Raw genomic sequence first — 19365 nt, 5'->3', positions numbered from 1 at the left:
TAAGAATATGGAATGTATGTACAAAACAGGATGAAGAATAAATCATAAATCACATAAAATTATTTAAAATGAAATTATATGAGAACGAATATTTATTCTATATTTTTCACTATACATAAATTGATATTTTTTCAAACTTACTTCAGTTTTTGCTTCAGTTGGAATGCTTCCTGTTATGCTAGATGTTGAAATTTTTAATGGAGTGACAACTTTGGCAATGCTTGTTTCAGTTGATGATGTAGAAGTCAATGAAACAAGTGTTTTTGAAGATGATTGTGAATATCCACTGCTTCTTGGATTTTTTGTAGTTTGACTTGTGGTTATTGGTTGCGCAGGAACTGAACCGTACGTTATATATGATGAGCCTCCAATAGTAGTCACTGGCCAACCAGGAACCTGTGAAACTGACACTTGGGGTTGTCCAACAGGTGGCAACTGCTTTCCATTTAACAAAGGAATTGAATCAGAAGGTTTGCTCTCTGTATTAGTTGTAACACTCAAAGTTGCATGAACAATAGGTGTACTTAAAACTGTAATTGGTTTTTCAAACTTTTCCTCCATTGAAACTGGTGATGCTTTTTCCTCTGATACAGATGCTGTAGATTTTGTGTCTGAGATATGGTGTATGGTGGAAGTTATTTGTCCTGTGCTTGAACTACACAATGCTGGTGTAGATAGAGAAACTGGTCCAATGCTTGAATTTGGCATCTGAGAATGACTAGTAACTTCAGGTGAAGATTTTTTAATTGGAGTTTGAGTTGGCAAACTTAATAAACTGGAATTATGGCTTATTGCACTGTTTTCTGAAGAATTAATAGAAGGAAGATCTCCTTTGCTTGTGATAACAGTACTGGCTGGTAATTTTTCTAAATGTGATGTTCTGGAAGATTTCAAATATGAATGTCCCTCACTTCCTTCCATAGAATCAATAATTTTATTTACAGGTGTTAGATATCCTGTCACTGGATCAATCAATACTGTAGGACTTGCTCTGGAATCACTATCTTCATTTTCACCTGTTTTCATTTCAATTGAAGTTAATGCAGTGGTTACTTTTGGTAATTCTACTTTCAAGACAGGTAATGGTGTCCTAGCTGAAAATCCTTCATTTCCAACTGTATCTTTTGTTTGAAATATATTATTATTAGAGGATTCTTTTGATTCTGAAAGATGAATATCATTCTTTTGTGACAAATCAATATGTAAGTCAGTAGTATTAGTCTCTCTTGTATTATCTGAAGAATTTTTAGGAGATATGTTATCTTTATTTGCTTCCATTCTAGTTGATGATCTAGTAATTCTATAGGATCTCAATGAGACTTTAGTTTCAGATTTACTTGACTCATTTTCTGCAGTTAAAGTAGATTTATTTGAAATAATTTCTTGTGGTGTAATTAGGCACTTTTTAACTTCAGTAGAATATTCTTTGACTGCATTATCTAAGATAACAAAAACAGGTTCGTTCTTTGCTTTCTCAGATGCCAAACTATCATTGGCAGTTATATCATCCATTGATTGATTTGTATTGTCTTCACTGCGTCTGCTTATTCTAGTTCTTCTAGTCACTCTAACAGGCATATCACTTTGAGTGGGAGATCTAAAATGACCCTTTACTACATCTTCAATTACTTCATCAACAGTTGTTCGAGCATTTTGACATTGAAGTCTGGTAGATTTTCTTGTTAGCCTACCTTGTGTTGCAGAACGAGTTTCGGCACCTATTGTTTCTTTGTTATTATTTTTGTCAGAACGCATTATATCACTTTTATGATCTTCTCCACAGACAGCTTCTGATGTTTTGACAACTTCTGCAGTACCAGTTGAACTACCATCATGACCTTCTTTCTGATGCAAGCGAATTGTGATAGATATTTTCCCATGCTGACTAAGTTCTGTTACATATTCTTTTCCAGTGGTGTCTCTTTCATCATGATGATGAGATTTATGTCGTGATTCATCATGTTTCTTTTCCCTTTCATGAGTTATTTCAGGAATTTTTGTTTCTATATGACCATGTCTATGATCATGCCCATATGATGTTCTGGTTAAATCTAATCTTTCTTTTATGCTACATTGAAGATCTCTTTCAAATGTAATTTCTTCATCTTCTGAATCTCTAAATTCAAATACATCATAAGCACTAGATGATTCTTTTGAATTTAACTTATGTTCAGTGGAAACAGTTTTATCAGAAGAAATAGAGAGCCACAATCTTGATTCTTTAGGCTTATGATGATCCTTCTGATCATTCTCATCATGTTTGGGATCAATTTTTTCATTTGAGAGAGAAAAATAACTTGAATGATGGTCTAATGTTTTCTTTTTTCTCCTTCCTCTCTTCCTTTGTTCTCCTTTAATCTGTTCAGTAATTTGTTCATTGTTTTTGATGCAAGATACATTTTCATTAGATGATTGCATCATTTCCTTCAATTCTAAATTATTTGTACTTAGAATGGACATTTCTGAAGATTCTGTTACTTCATCTGTACAAACACTTGACATATTTTCATTATTTGAATTCAGGTTGGTATTTTCATGTATTATAGGTGTAACAAAGTTTTCTTCTTTAACTGAAACATCATCCATTTGTACAGTTGCTAATGGTGATGGAGGAGGAAGTGGTGGAGGTGGTGGTAATGGTGGTGGAGGTGGGAGTGATGGTATGGTAGGAGGAGGCTGGGATAAAGGAAGTGGATCTGCAGTTAAATTTTCACAGCCTTCAGATCGTAAGCATCTTCTGGATCTTTCTGCTGAAGGTGGTCGACCTCGTTTCCCACTACTCTTTGATGATGTAGAAATATCTACTGCTGACATTTCATATCTAGGTAGTGACAATGACGATTCAGAAAACTTTCTTGTTTTTGGTCTTCGTCCTCGTTTTGGTTTCTCCAATAATTTTTTTTCTTCATTTTCAGTAACTATTGTTAATGGTTGTTCTTCAAACAGATTAACAACATCTCTGTCAGTATTAATATCAGTCAATTCTACTTTGATTTGTTCATCCAAACATATTTTGTTGTCCTTCTTTAACTCAATGGATTCTTCTTCTGTATCTAAAGTTGGTTCACTTGGTAATGTTAATTTTTCATTGACAGTCTCATTTAAATCTTTTTCTTCTTTCTTATTTTCAATAATAGTAATGTTTGTATTTGTATCTTTCTCAATACTGACAAATGAATCTTCAATATCTGTTGTTTGAACCAATTCTTCATTAAATATGTTCTTCATTTTCTCAACTTCTTCCTTTACAGAATTTATTTCATCTTCTAAAGGAGGATATGAAGGTGGAGATGCTGTCCTAGTGTCTTCTAAATCAGTTACCATATCTGTCATAAAAGTATTCTGTTCTTCATTCTCATGCAGATTAGTATTTTCATTGATATAGTCTTCTAGTGATGGATCTTTATCACTATCACACTTTGAGATGGTTATGGCAAGATCGGGAAGATGTGTTTTATCTTCAACATTATCAACTCTTTCCAATGTTGGAGGTGGTTCTTCTTTCTCATGATTATCATCAATAGTAGAATTGACTGCTGTTCCATCAAAAGTAATTTTTTCATTATTAACTTCACAGATTTTTTCTTCATTATTGTTTTGATGAAGCACCTCCTTCTTTTCTTCTTGTACATTTTTATTTTTATCAGTTTCAAATTTTATTGATGAATTGGGTGCTTCTAATAATTCAAAATCATTTTGTGTAATTTCAATTTGTTCTGATTCTGTTTCGGCCAGTTTTATTTCTGTTATTAGATCCTGTTGTTTTGAAATTTCTTCAGAATTAGAAATAGATATTGAATCCTCATTACTTTCAGGAAGTTTACATTCAACTAAAACTTCTTCTTCCTTAATTGATATTTCTTTACTTTGCATTTCCTCAGTTACAGTAATGAGTTCTGATGCTTCTGTTCCTTGAGAAATAAATTCTGATTCAGTTTCACATTTTTGTTGTGTCATATTATCTTCAATGTGCATTTCTGGACATGATTCTGTTATTTGTAAAGATCCAGTATTTTCATCAGGTATCATATAATTCAGAGAATTTTCCTGTGATTCTAAAAGTGGTTCTAGATATTCAGTTTCTTTAGATAATTCTGGAGCTGAAACTTCTTCATTATTCATTTCTTGAAGCAATGCCGATACTGCCAGATCATCTTCTAATTTTCTCTGATTATCCATGTCATAAACTCCTTCTTTATCCTCTAATTTATATTGATCAGTATCATTTGGTGATAACAAGAACTCCTGAGTAGCTGAATGTGTTGTCCCTATTTCTGAATTTGACCCAAGTTCAATACCAACAAAAATATCATCTTTTCCATTAAGGGTATTGACTTCAACTTCATTTTCTTTGTTTATGTTATCAGTCATAATCTGTAACTCATGACTGGTATCATCATCATAAGGTTTTGGATCTTTTAAATTCCAAGGGTCTCTAGCTGTTTGCAATTCCTCTTCTAATCTTCTAGTTTCTTTCACTGCTTCTTCATCAAATCGTCTTTCTTGTTTCTCTTCCTTTTTACAGGTATTTTCAAACCTTCTTTCTTGAAGCTTTTCTTCTTTTTTGCAGGGATCTTCACTTTCTCCAAAAGTACTTGTTTCTTCTGATTGAGCTAGTAATTCTTCTTCTAAACGTCGAGCTTCTTCTGCTATTTCTTCATCTAATCTTTCATTTGATAATCTGCTATCTTCATCAATAATTTTTTCAAATACTGGTGTTGGAGGTTTAATTTTTTGTTGAAATGTCATAACTTCAACTGTTTCTACATAATCAGTTTTTGATTTTCTAGATTTTTCTTTCAATGTCTTCTTTCTTTTCTTCTTTTTTCTTTCTTCTTTATTTTTATCAACTTCATTAAAACTTTTCTCTTTCTTTTTTGATGGTTCCATATCACTTTCTCGCTTTTCTAATTCTTCTTTTTTAACTGAATTATCTTTTGATTCTTTTGGTAGAGAATTAAAAGGAATGTCAGAGTTGTCATTAAGTTGATTATTATAATCTGTCTGAGGAATGATAGATTTTTCACTAGATTCACATTCTCCTACTTTATCTGTATAGGATGGCAAACTAGAATCTGTTGTAGACTGAGGAATATCAAATTGATCTTTAGAAGAGAAATTTTCTGTGACACATTTGGAAGAAGAAATTAAATTTCCTAAACAAATGTCGGTATCAGAATCCGTTTTTGTTTCTATATGCTTCCATAAGTCAGAATTTAATCTGTTTCGCGATTTCTGATTATCAAAATCAAAATCTGAAAAATCTGATTTAAAATCATTATCTGATAAAATTTCACTCTGCAAACAAGGAGGTGATATGGGATTTTCTCTTGGTTCTGGTGTTGGTAAAATAAGAGATACATCTTTTGTTTCTATCTTTTCTTGGATTTTATTACTTTCTTCTGAATTTTCAGTTCTTTGATAGGAAGATTTTTCAGATGAAATCTCAGCTGACTTCTCAGATGTCTTTTTCTCTTTGCTTTTTGATGACTTTTTAGACTTTTTCTTTTTCTTAGATGTTGATTTGTGTCTTTGTTCTTTATCAATAATTTCAGTTGGCTTAGATTCATGCTTATTTTTTTCATTTTGAATAGTAGGCAAATCTTTGTTTTCATTCCGTGAAACGTTATCATCCGCAATTGATGAAGACTCGTCTTCAAATTCTTTTAAATTTTTTCCTTTTAAAAGTTTTTCTTCTTCTTTCAGTTTTCTAGGAACTTCACTTTCAGAGACATCTGAATCAGATTTTATAAGTTCAAACACTTTTTCCTTTTTAGTTTTTTTCCTTTTGTGTTCTTTCTCTTTATTTTGTGATTTTGAAATTATTTCCCCATCAGAACTGTCATAATCTGATTTGTGAGTGTGTCGTTTTGGCATTTTTTCTACAGAATGCCTCAATTTTGTTTTCTTTTTGTTTACTGTTAATGACTTATTTGTATTTTTTTCTTCAGATCCAGAACTTCCACTATCTGATATTCCTGTTCTCTTGCCTTTACGTTTAGAATGATGAGCTATATTAAACTTTTTCATAGATGTTAATTCTTTATAGTCTGTTTCTAAATCTGAAGTAAATTCATTACTTGTATCTTTGGAGTCTTGTCTTGAACCTTCAGTTCTGATGTTCTGAGACTGAATATCATCATCTGAAGAACTCTCTATAACTAATTTTCTTTTCCTTGGCTGTCTGCTTTTTGAACTGGATGCTTTTTGAAAGTGAGATCCCTGTGATTCTGATTCATTTGAATGATGACTAATATCAGAATCTTTATCACTATCTAATTCTACTGATTTTGCTTTCTCTTCACGTTTGGCACGACTTTGTTTCAGTAGATTAAATTTTTGTCTAACTGTTTCAAGATCTTTGGCTTGATCTTTCAAACTCTGATTCTGACTTGAACGTGCTTTGACTTTATCATACATAGAAAAGTATACGGGTTCTTCTTCAATCATATTGTGTTTTGCATCCGATTTTTTATTGTTTTTTGAAGACTCTGACTTTCCTTTATCATTTCCTGATAGTTTCCTTTCTAATTTGCCTTTATCTTTATCATACTTTTCATGATCTTTCTTTGATTTTAGAACATTTACAGATTTATCAGTTTTCTCAGAAGATTTAGATGATTCTGGCCATTTTGATTTTGTCCTATGCTCATGCCTGTTAGATTTATTTTCTTTGCATTTATTTTTTCTTTCTTCTTTATGTTTTGATTCAGATTTAATTTTATCCTTTATATTTTCACTATATTTAATATCAAGAGATTTTGATTCTGAATCATCTCTTTCTATACTCGAAGAAATAGAATGCCTGGATGTTAAACTTTTAGATCTCTCCATTTTCATAGATAATTTTTCTGATTTTTTTGAAGGAACTGGAGATGTTGATTTTTCTCTCTGTTTTTCTTTTTCTGAATTTCTTGCATGAGTTAACTTTGGTTTTTTATGCTCTGGTTCTGCTGTTACATTTTCTGATTTTATTTCATCCTTCTGCCATCCAATATCTTGGGATTCTTTTGTCATCTCTGTAGATCTTCCAGATTTACCTGAATCAGATTCATTACTATCTATAGAAGAAACTCTTCTTTTTGTAACTCCAGCTTGTTGAGTTGTGATTAAGTTATCTGTTGTACTATTCTGTGCAGGTATTGTTTCTTTTGAAATGTTAGGAACAGAACTGTTCTTATTACTTGACTGAAAATCTTGCATGACTGAGGATAAAAGTTCTTGTTTGATGTTGGATTCTTTCAAAAATATATTTTCTTTTCGGTTACAAATTTCTTTATTATTTGTTTCTTTTTTAATGGTTGTCTCTTTTGTTATTGTTGATATTCCATCTCGCCTTGTTTCTGCAACTTTTGAATTTGAAATGATTGGAATATCTTTCCTTAAAATACTTTTATCTTCTTTTGTTTCTTTTTTTACAAGAGGAATGTAAATATTGTCTTTTGTAACAGGTATTAATTCCTTCTTTATTGTTGTATTATACAAATTAAAAATATTAGTAGGTAAAGAAGATATCATAGTTTTTGATTGGTTGTTATTTGAAATATTACTAATTTCCTTCCACACTGATTGTGGTTTAATAGTTTCTAATAATTTACTTAATGAAGGAACGTGATTTATTGGTAATTTAGGTTGAGAAACTGTCAATTCTTCTGTTACTTTAGTTGTAATTGGAGCACTAACAGTTGTTGAAACAAAAGGAATGGTACATTGAGTAGATAATGAAACATTTGTCATTGTAGAATTACTTGTATATGAAACTAAAACTGGTGAAACATTAGAATGACTGATAGATGACTGAGTAAATTGGGGATATTTTATATTACATGTAGATGTTAGTGAAGACATAGTGTTGGTCAAAGACTGAATAGGACTTGAGAAATCTTTTGCTGCCGCTTTAGTACGTATTAATGGTTTTGTTTTAGGTGAAAAATCTAGTTTTACTTCTTTTGGTTCATATTTTTCATTTATTCGTTCTAATCGCTTTGAATCTTGATCAAAAATTGTTGATTTTGCTAGCAGAGACTTTACTATTTCAGATGGTTCTGTGCGAAATTCAGGTGAAAGAAAATTAAAGCGAGGTTTTTTCTTAATATTATATTTATGATAATCAAAAGTATTTGTTGTTGTTGAAGTTGTTGTTGTTGTTGTTGTTGTTGATGATGATGACGATGAAAATACTGTCACAGTTGTTACTGTAGGTGATGTATCACCAGATAATGTACTAAAAGTTCTTGAGGAGCCTGACCAAGCATTGAATTTTTCATCTAGAGCTCGTATTCTTTCTTCAATAGATGGACGGTTTGGTGATGAAATTGGAGAATATTCTGAATCTGAAGAAATTTCTGTTTCTGGTGGTTTTAAAAATACTTGAGATGAATGAATGGTATTAGGATTACAAACAGAATCTGTTAATGTTTTGGTTTCAGTTGTTTGTGATGTTAATGATGATGCAGTTGCAGTAGCAACTAATTTTTCTTCTTGGTTATCTTTGGTATTTGTTTTATCAGCTTTGCAAATTTCATGTATGAAATTACTTTTTCCAGGTAAAACAATATTAGGTGAATGACCAGCTCTAGGACTCACAGCACTACTTTTAGGAGAAGATAATGGATTTGGAGACATCTTAGGAGAACGTAGAGATGCTGCAAACTTTGGTAATGGTAAAGAGAGAGGGCTAATCTCTCTTTCTCTCCTCAATTCATGATTTGAACAAACTGATTCAGATAGAGATCGCTGAATAGTTCCGCTCAGTCTTGTATCTAAATTTGATGTTTGAATTCTGTTTGTTTTTGTATTTCCACAACTATCATTACATAATGTAATTTCAGTCACTACTACATCATCATCATTTTTGATTTTTGTTTGATGTGAAATAAGTGCAGTATCAATTCTGGTATCATTTTCATTTTCCTCAATAGTTGTTACACATACTGTTGGAAACGTCTGCTTTTTCCAAGTTGTATCTGATAAACTAACCAATGGTTGAATGTCTTGATCAGCATGAATATCTAACTGATTTGAATCTGAATGACATAAAATGTCTTTTTCTGTTGAGTAGCGTCTTGTTTTCACTAGATCTTGATGCTCTACAGATTTTCTTGGATCTAAGTATTTTTTCAATATGACAGGATCAATTGTTCTTAACAAAGAATCACTATTTTCATGTTTGAGACCATCTTTCTGTTTGGATGTTATAACCAAAGGTTCTTTAGTATTCACATTATCATTAATTAAACACATATCTTGCTTATTAGAACTTTTAATTTGTTCTCTAGAAGTGCACAGATTTAAATCCGATAGTTTTTTCTTTTTGTCTGAGGGTTTTTCACTATCAGTAGAGCACTCTGTATCACTTGAACTAATACCTTCACCAAGTTGCTCTAGTAAATGAAGCAAATGAACTTGTTTCTTTTTCAAATATTTTAATTCACTATTAGTACAGTCAGTTGTATTACTCTTTATTGGATATACTTCATCCAGTAATTCTCCACTTTCTGCATCACTCTTACATTCTTCATTATTATTTCCTTCTGTTATACTTTCCATTCCACTATCAGATTTTGTGACTTTTGCACTCAATGCATTACGAATCTTCAATTGTGATGGATCTAAGGTATCTTTAATGTGATTTCCCATAAAATTAGAATCTCGATTCAAAACACACAAAAGTCTCTTTTTTCGTTCAATACGGCCAGCTGCTTCTGAACCTGAGAGAAGATGATCTAGTGATTCATTTTCCAAATGAATTTTCTTCTTTGATGATTCAGTATCTGGCTTAATTTGTAATTTCAAATCATTTGATAAAACACTATCATCTTGTTTAGAACAAAATATTGGTACATTAAGAGAAACAAATTCTCTCTCAGTTTTATCAGTCATTTTATGTTTTGTAAGATCCCGCTGATCACTGCAAATGTCTTTATCATCTATTGATTCATTCTGAGTAATATCTTTTGTTGGACTGCTCATTCGTGAAGAATTATGACTACTAGGACTTTTTGTTCTATGATGAACTCTTTCACGTTCTTTTTGAAGTTTCTTTTCTTTGGAACCAGGTGGACTAGTACTTCGGCTTTGATGACGGGAATGTGGTGGTGACTGACTATGGTGACTATCTTGATCACTAATGCTACTTCTGTGTTTGCTCTTTTTCCGAAACTGACGATCAATTGTTTCTCCAAATTTGGTACGTTCATTTTTTCCGTCAAGACTTTGACCTTCCTCAGTATCATCATCCCTTGAATTATATCTAGAATAAAATAAAAAAACAAATATATTTATTGTATATATAGATATGTGTATATACTAATTTATCAATTTTTAACTTTACAAATAACTACACTGGATGCCAGATTAGTTTTTAAAATTCTTTTGTGTAAAAAAAGAGAAATTAAATTAAATAATAAAATTATAATAAAATTTTAAAATAAAAATAATTTATAATTTTGACTTATTAAGTTCAATTTATAATTTCAATTTTGATAAATTAAACAATACAGAAAATAGATAAATAATAAAATATTTTATACAAACACTACAAAACTTTTTAAGCTAGATTTATTAGTTTACTATGACAAATTTAAATATAAATGATTCAATATATGAATATACATTCATGAGTTCATTATAAGAGGCAAAGTCAAAAATGGCACAGGTTTTTTTTTGAATGCACACACTCTTTCATAATACTACTTTCAAAGTAAATGCTTTCTGCAACTATATATTTCTTCCAACATCCATACATTTATCCACTTTACTACGCAGTTCTGGAAACCATTTTTTATATAATGTCTTTAAGGGTTTTCATAATTTCACAGCTTCCACTGGTCATTGATGGTTAATGAATAACTAATAAAGAAAGGCATAACAAAAAGGCAGATTGAGGTACCATTGCTAATGTTTTCTCAACCTGCATATATTTATCTGTTCCTGAATGAGAAAAATTGAAAAATGAAAGGTTTTAATAATCAAGAAAAGTAAAAGCTGCATCAACAAGAGCCTGAAAGTTATCACAAAAAATAACTACCAGGACTACTTTGACTTTGACACACATTATGAACTCTGGCAAGAGTGAGCAGCTACAATAGGATCTTATTTTGACACTGATGCCTGCAATAAGATGATGCTTTTGTTTGAAAATTCCAATCTTCCCTCATATATTCCAAAAATATTTTTCTATATTTCTCTTCAAGCATTCACAGAACTTTCACTGATACTAGTATAGAGTGCAATTTAACAAAGAAGGCCTTGATCTTTTAAACACTGTATCTACATCTGTAGGGACACTTATGAGTTGGTACAGCCAGAGATTTACCAACCTCTAAGTTCAATGAATTTATGACCAATGTGGAAAGTAACTGCATTATTTAAACATGAATGCACTATCTGCTGTACCTGACAATGCTTGAGTTATCTTAACAACCTCACACAAATTTGAAAACTATAAATGGTTTTGTTAGTTGATGAGTATATGCTTTTAATAATTACTCCTGTTGTAGTGTCAATGAATTTTGTCATTGGTTTTTTTCTAATCCTCTCTTAATTAAATCATTTTTGTTTTTTTTTATGTATCTTTGTATACTTATTTCATTGTATTTTACAGAAATATTTGCAAAGGTTAAAACATTTCTCTCAAATGATCAAGAAAGTAAATCTTAGAGTAATCTGTAACAAAACAATTTAAAGTTATATATTTTAAGAGGAAATAATTATGTTCCAAAGAAAGATTGAAAATAGATGGGAAATAATAGTACAGTAGAACCTCGAAAACTCGGCCTAATGTGGACCGAAGGGTGGCCGAGTTTGTGAAAATGCCGGGTTATCGGGAACGGGGTTAAAAAGAATAAGTACGAGTGTTTCCTCAGAAAATACTGTACTGTACTTGTATGTATTGTTTACTTGAGAATATAACAGAGAATAAACTGCCCAAATACCCTTAAACAAAGGAAAAGTACGTCCTTTATGAAGGCATAGAGCCTTTACTACATGAAAATGAAAATTAATGAATACACTGTGTACAGTAATTTACCTGATAAGACAGACCTCAGAAAAATACTTTATGAGAGCTTTTATACTTTTATAAAGCTGTCTATAATGAAAATTAATTAACTGGGGATTTTTTTGCCCTGCCAGGGTGTGGCCGAGTTATCCGGAGTGCCGGGTTATCGAGAGCCGAGTTTTCGAGGTTCTACTGTAATAAGATTTTTTGAATACTTTCAAAATATTTACATATCATTAAATTGTATATCAAAAGTGGTATAGTAAATTAATGATATTCTGGTGAAGGCACAATAACTGATTAAATGGTAACAAGTTTTAGCTAGTTGCACATCATTAATAATTAGATCATGTATTCTTAATAATTAAATTGTTTTATTAACTTGCTATTTCTAAAATAAATATAACTAAATGAGAAGTTGTGTGTTGTAGTGTTTTGGTGCAGATTAGTCTGTAGGCAGATGTCATATATTGATTTGCTAAATTAAACATTCATGGTCATTTGAAAGGTATTTGTGGACTTTCATGAATTTTTCCATGAAATACAATGCAATGAGTTTATAGGAATGTATATCACTGTATAAATAAAAAGATAAATTTCCAAGAGAAAGCATGACAAAATTCAACGACACTGCAAATCCAAACACAAACATGTCTACACATACTTCATACAGATACAACAATCTCACAAATAAATAGAATTTTCCCTTTATTTATAAGATTGTTTACAGTGTTATCTTTGAACACTGCTAAAAATCTGCAGTAAGTTTCTGTACTACAGGCACCTTTATTTATGAGAAAACACATCACAATTTACTGTTTTGAGCATATCTCAATGGCTCTTATGTCATCTTTAATAATTTCATTGAAATTAAGCCAAAACATTCATATTTTGTATAGTAGTAGGCAGTCATATGAGCTATATTGGACATGCAGTTCAAGTGAGCCATATTGCTGTCTTTACTTGAAATAAAATCAGTCCATGTATTTACTTACTGGACAATCAAATGCTAAGGCCAGATTCATTATCAAGCTATAAATTGGCTAATTAAATATGCAGATATTACATAATTTGGACTAAAAGTGGGCATTTAAGTCACCATTCCTGTGTTAAATTTAATACTTAGAATTAAATCAATTAATTTAGAATATTCTAAAAGAAAAGATTGATCCAAAGTGAAACTCAAATTCATAACTTCTGCTTACTGAGCAGGTGCATTCCAATTATATTACCCAGACTTCAGTTTAATCTATGTTTTCAGACTAATTAATTTAGAAGATATAACCATACAGGTTGTTCTTTTTATATAATTACACTGAATAACCCACATATATATAATCTTTATAAAACTTTATCTATTTTCAGAATTATCTTTTTATATATCTGCATCAGGACTGTCCAATGTTCTAAATTGGAATGTTTGAAAGAATCATGATGTATTACAAACATTAGAGATACAATTTTTGGTTATTTACTGTTGGTATTTTGGTTCACTACAAGTTATTTGCTGGAATTTTTAAGATTTTGTATGTTGTATTATATTTGTTCAGTTTGCTGAGAGGTTTGAAATTTTTGATTTGTGTATATACAAAGGAGTACTAAAAATATGAGCCAAAAAGTTATAACTGTCTTTAAGTATTACTTTTTGAAATAAAATAAAATTTGATTAATGAACCAAGCACTTTCATTAAGCAATAAAGTTAATGAAAGTACACTATACTGTTGCTGATTTGGCCATTCTTGCACAGAGGAGTGCCAGTAATCTTCTGTGCAAGATTGCTAAATTACTGAGAGTGTATAGGCCTAAAAGCAATGAACAACATGGCCTGCTGCTCTTCAGTACCAATTCTTTTAGGAGGAAAGTGAGCAAAAAACACAGTGTGCCAACATGCAATATTATATACAAATGAAACCCAAGTAAACAGGAGAACAGGATGTATGACATGACTAATATTTTCGTGAAAATGAAAGCATATGGGATCACACAGGAGGTCAGGAGGTATGCTGGTTAATTGAGAGGCTGGATTAGTAATAGTGTACTGTACTTGGTTCATTAATCAAATTTTATTTCATTTCAAAGTGAAATTCATAAAGATGGTTCATGTTATATTTACAAATAGGTAATTCTGAAAATAGATGAATGAAAACAGAAAGTTTCATTAATTATTTTTGTAATTACTTGATTTTCATTTTTTTTATCACACTAAAATTGATTATACTAGTATCCCTTCATTCATATTTTAATATAAAATACAATGCTAACTACCTCTCTCTAGGATGATGATCATCATGTTTTTCTACTCTTCCAGTTGACCTATCTATTCTTGAGTGTGGACTACTACTAACTTCATCTCTATGCCTTTCTTTTAAAGGTGGGCTTATACTATCAGTTTCACGTCTTCTTACTGGACTGAAGCTCCTCCCTCTTGTATTTCTGTCTTCATTGGCATATTCCCTGCGTTCTCTTTGGCTATATCCATATTCTCTTAATTCATGTTCATATGAATCTTCAAATGTAGCACCACTGCCCTGACTATATTCTTCATCAAAATTCCTATTAAACAATCCATATTATTATTTTCGCATTCAAAAATTTTAATTATTTAGGTGATACAAAAATTTGATTTACTGGGTGAGCAAATGAAAATTTTACTTGCAAATATTAGTATGAAAAATTTGGTGACATTGTGAATCAATCTTAGCAATGCCATGAGCTGGATATACTTCTTATTACTCTGTTACACATTGCAAGACACACTTAAATCTCAAACATTTATTTACTATAAATTCAAGAGATAAAACGAAAACTCTTATTTGGAGTATATAATGTTATCCCTCAAGTTCATGTAAAGAAGCTTGTGAACAACTCTTACATTATAAGGCTGAAATTTGATTATTTCCATAGCTATATGAACAAAACTGTAAAATAATTCAGTTTCTTTAACTAAAAATTTTAAAGATTTTATGGGAATAACTTCTAAACATGTCCAAATGTCTTAATGTCTTTCCTCATAACATTTGTTTCAGGCACCTTTGTTTGGTTACATAGAGACTTCATAAACTGCTACTCATTAAAAATATCTGTAAACATAAATCTTTGTAGGCATAGATTATTTGAGGTATCTCATAGAAACAGTCACTTTAGTGCTTGATAAGGATTTTTATTTTGAGTAATTTTCTACTACAAAAATTCTCTGTTCTGTAGTGTAAGACATTTTCAGTTATTTCAACACTTAGTTTAAATAATAATAACAATTTAAAAGTATATTTGGGAATAGGTGATGCATGACAAGTCAAGTGATACTGGCTTGTAAGCTGCCAAATCTGACTTGCAGTGTCGCTGAACTTTTTGCTTTATTTCTCATGAGTAAACTTTTTGTTTGCTCACCTGGTAGTTTGTATAATAAACAGAGTAAACTTTAATCAATGTAATGAATGAAAGATAATAGAACTTACAACACTAAATAAATTGCTTATCATTATAAAGGAAGTAGAGAAATATTAATAATTAAAATCAGAGAAATTATAAACATATGTTGACATATTTTTAATTTTTTTCAATAGACATTATTCAATTATTATTATTTGTAACTAATCTTCCCTGTAATCTTTAAATATTGACTCATAGTTTTTCCTTAAAAAATTATATCTTTCATTAACTTTTCAGAAAGCTGTCCTTATTAATAAGAGTTATATATATATTTAATCTATTCTATAGTATCGTAAAAATCAATTTATTGAATATTAGTTCATCTGTAATAATAATAATATACAATTATTTCCTAAAATAATATAATACTCCAAAGTAAAAAAATTATATTACCATTAAATACTTTAACTTAAAAACTAAAATGTAAAATTATAATAAAGTAATATATATATATATACCTATGCCATCTATCTCCAAATTCTTCATGATAAGGATCAAATCTTCCTGGAAATCCCTGACTTTTTCCTTTAGTGTAAGTCCCTCGTAAAGTTCCACGTGAAAATGTTCCCCTCGTTACACGTTGCTGGTTATCATATCTAGCATAATTTCTACTGTCAAATCCAACTCGTGCTTCCCTGAAAATTGTTTATTAATTTTGGCATTAGAAAATTAAAATGAAAATATCATCATTTCAGTTCTTATTAATTTATTTTATAATTTAAATTCAGAAATATAATTCAAAACAAAGATATTTTTAATTTAACATATAATAATTGCATATCATAAAAAAAATTAATTAATATTAGAAAAGAGCATAGAAAATAAAATAAGTTAATTTAATAGTGTAATTTATTTTGAATATAAACTTCAAGTTAACGTAATTTTGTGTGTTATAAATATACAAATAACCATGCCCAACAATATTACTAATCAAAGTATAAATGTCAGATTATCTCAAGTTATATTTTGGCTGCTAAAAAATGTAATTTATTGCATCTTTTAACTTATTTATTAATAATACATACTTAATCTTTACCAATGCAACATAAAACATGCATAAATTTTAAAAAATCAATTATATTAATCTGGATAGCTAAAAGAGTTATTTTATAAGAAATTTATTACTGCATTTTTCTAAATTATATTATCCAAATTTATAAACAAATAAAATAAATATACATATTTAATCTTACAATATTTTATAACTTTTTTAAAAAAGCTTTAAAAATTCAATCAAAGTTTTAAAAATTTGATGTTTTATTGATTTCTCCTAATAAATTAACTTAAATATGATAAAACATTAACTTACATCAAAATAATTTAAAATTTAACAAAGTCAACTTAGTTCTTATTATTTGGATGTTACAGTAATACTAAATAAAAACATATGTAATATATCAAACTAAACATTAAGAATATAACTTCAATAATTGATTTTTATTACTAATTATTTATTATAAAAAATTCATAAAATAAAAAACTTGATATTTGAAATCATAATACAATCAAAAGCTAGAAATTTTGCTGGTTATTTGTATGCTCTAATTCAGTGATTCCCAAAGTGAGCACTACTGCTCCCCTCTGGGTGATGAGTAAATCTAGGGGGTAAAAAGAAGCAAGTGGGCAACAGGGGGTGCTGGAGGAAGGGTTCTGAACACAAGCAAAAGTTGGAGTCATTGACAACCTTTCTCTTTCCTCTTTTAAAATGAGTAAGAAGAAATATTGTATTTAATGGTTTCCAAATGTGGATAACAATATATGATAAGGACATAAAGTGTGAATTTCACAGAAAAGTTTTCTAAGAATATTTCCAAATCTTTCTCAACAAGGGAAAATGGGTTAGAAGGCATTAAGTATAACTTTATGGAACCAACAGGCAATGGCTCAAAAAGTTTGGAAATCACTGCTCACATAATTTAATTAATTTAGTAATNTTCTTTTCTTTGGAACCAGGTGGACTAGTACTTCGGCTTTGATGACGGGAATGTGGTGGTGACTGACTATGGTGACTATCTTGATCACTAATGCTACTTCTGTGTTTGCTCTTTTTCCGAAACTGACGATCAATTGTTTCTCCAAATTTGGTACGTTCATTTTTTCCGTCAAGACTTTGACCTTCCTCAGTATCATCATCCCTTGAATTATATCTAGAATAAAATAAAAAAACAAATATATTTATTGTATATATAGATATGTGTATATACTAATTTATCAATTTTTAACTTTACAAATAACTACACTGGATGCCAGATTAGTTTTTAAAATTCTTTTGTGTAAAAAAAGAGAAATTAAATTAAATAATAAAATTATAATAAAATTTTAAAATAAAAATAATTTATAATTTTGACTTATTAAGTTCAATTTATAATTTCAATTTTGATAAATTAAACAATACAGAAAATAGATAAATAATAAAATATTTTATACAAACACTACAAAACTTTTTAAGCTAGATTTATTAGTTTACTATGACAAATTTAAATATAAATGATTCAATATATGAATATACATTCATGAGTTCATTATAAGAGGCAAAGTCAAAAATGGCACAGGTTTTTTTTTGAATGCACACACTCTTTCATAATACTACTTTCAAAGTAAATGCTTTCTGCAACTATATATTTCTTCCAACATCCATACATTTATCCACTTTACTACGCAGTTCTGGAAACCATTTTTTATATAATGTCTTTAAGGGTTTTCATAATTTCACAGCTTCCACTGGTCATTGATGGTTAATGAATAACTAATAAAGAAAGGCATAACAAAAAGGCAGATTGAGGTACCATTGCTAATGTTTTCTCAACCTGCATATATTTATCTGTTCCTGAATGAGAAAAATTGAAAAATGAAAGGTTTTAATAATCAAGAAAAGTAAAAGCTGCATCAACAAGAGCCTGAAAGTTATCACAAAAAATAACTACCAGGACTACTTTGACTTTGACACACATTATGAACTCTGGCAAGAGTGAGCAGCTACAATAGGATCTTATTTTGACACTGATGCCTGCAATAAGATGATGCTTTTGTTTGAAAATTCCAATCTTCCCTCATATATTCCAAAAATATTTTTCTATATTTCTCTTCAAGCATTCACAGAACATTCACTGATACTAGTATAGAGTGCAATTTAACAAAGAAGGCCTTGATCTTTTAAACACTGTATCTACATCTGTAGGGACACTTATGAGTTGGTACAGCCAGAGATTTACCAACCTCTAAGTTCAATGAATTTATGACCAATGTGGAAAGTAACTGCATTATTTAAACATGAATGCACTATCTGCTGTACCTGACAATGCTTGAGTTATCTTAACAACCTCACACAAATTTGAAAACTATAAATGGTTTTGTTAGTTGATGAGTATATGCTTTTAATAATTACTCCTGTTGTAGTGTCAATGAATTTTGTCATTGGTTTTTTTCTAATCCTCTCTTAATTAAATCATTTTTGTTTTTTTTTATGTATCTTTGTATACTTATTTCATTGTATTTTACAGAAATATTTGCAAAGGTTAAAACATTTCTCTCAAATGATCAAGAAAGTAAATCTTAGAGTAATCTGTAACAAAACAATTTAAAGTTATATATTTTAAGAGGAAATAATTATGTTCCAAAGAAAGATTGAAAATAGATGGGAAATAATAGTACAGTAGAACCTCGAAAACTCGGCCTAATGTGGACCGAAGGGTGGCCGAGTTTGTGAAAATGCCGGGTTATCGGGAACGGGGTTAAAAAGAATAAGTACGAGTGTTACTGTACTTGTATGTATTGTTTACTTGAGAATATAACAGAGAATAAACTGCCCAAATACCCTTAAACAAAGGAAAAGTACGTCCTTTATGAAGGCATAGAGCCTTTACTACATGAAAATGAAAATTAATGAATACACTGTGTACAGTAATTTACCTGATAAGACAGACCTCAGAAAAAT

General features: G+C 29.9%; 1 protein-coding gene across 1 annotated transcript in view; it reads right to left on the bottom strand.

Moving 5' to 3' along the window:
* The window catches only part of LOC111625748 (protein split ends-like), a 98561-nt gene that overhangs the window by 14811 nt on the left and 64385 nt on the right, over nt 1–19365 (bottom strand). Inside the window, exon 10 of the mRNA XM_023368969.1 lies at nt 142–10252. Within this exon, the coding sequence (XP_023224737.1) occupies nt 142–10252 (10111 nt within the window). The remainder of the gene's footprint in view (nt 1–141; nt 10253–19365) is intronic.

Source organism: Centruroides sculpturatus, unplaced genomic scaffold (genome assembly GCF_000671375.1).
Source record: "Centruroides sculpturatus isolate CEXI.00-Female unplaced genomic scaffold, Cexi_2.0 scaffold459, whole genome shotgun sequence".
Taxonomy (NCBI): Eukaryota; Metazoa; Arthropoda; class Arachnida; order Scorpiones; family Buthidae; genus Centruroides; species Centruroides sculpturatus.
Note: the sequence above shows the minus strand (reverse complement) of the source record. Positions and strands in the feature narration are given on the sequence as shown.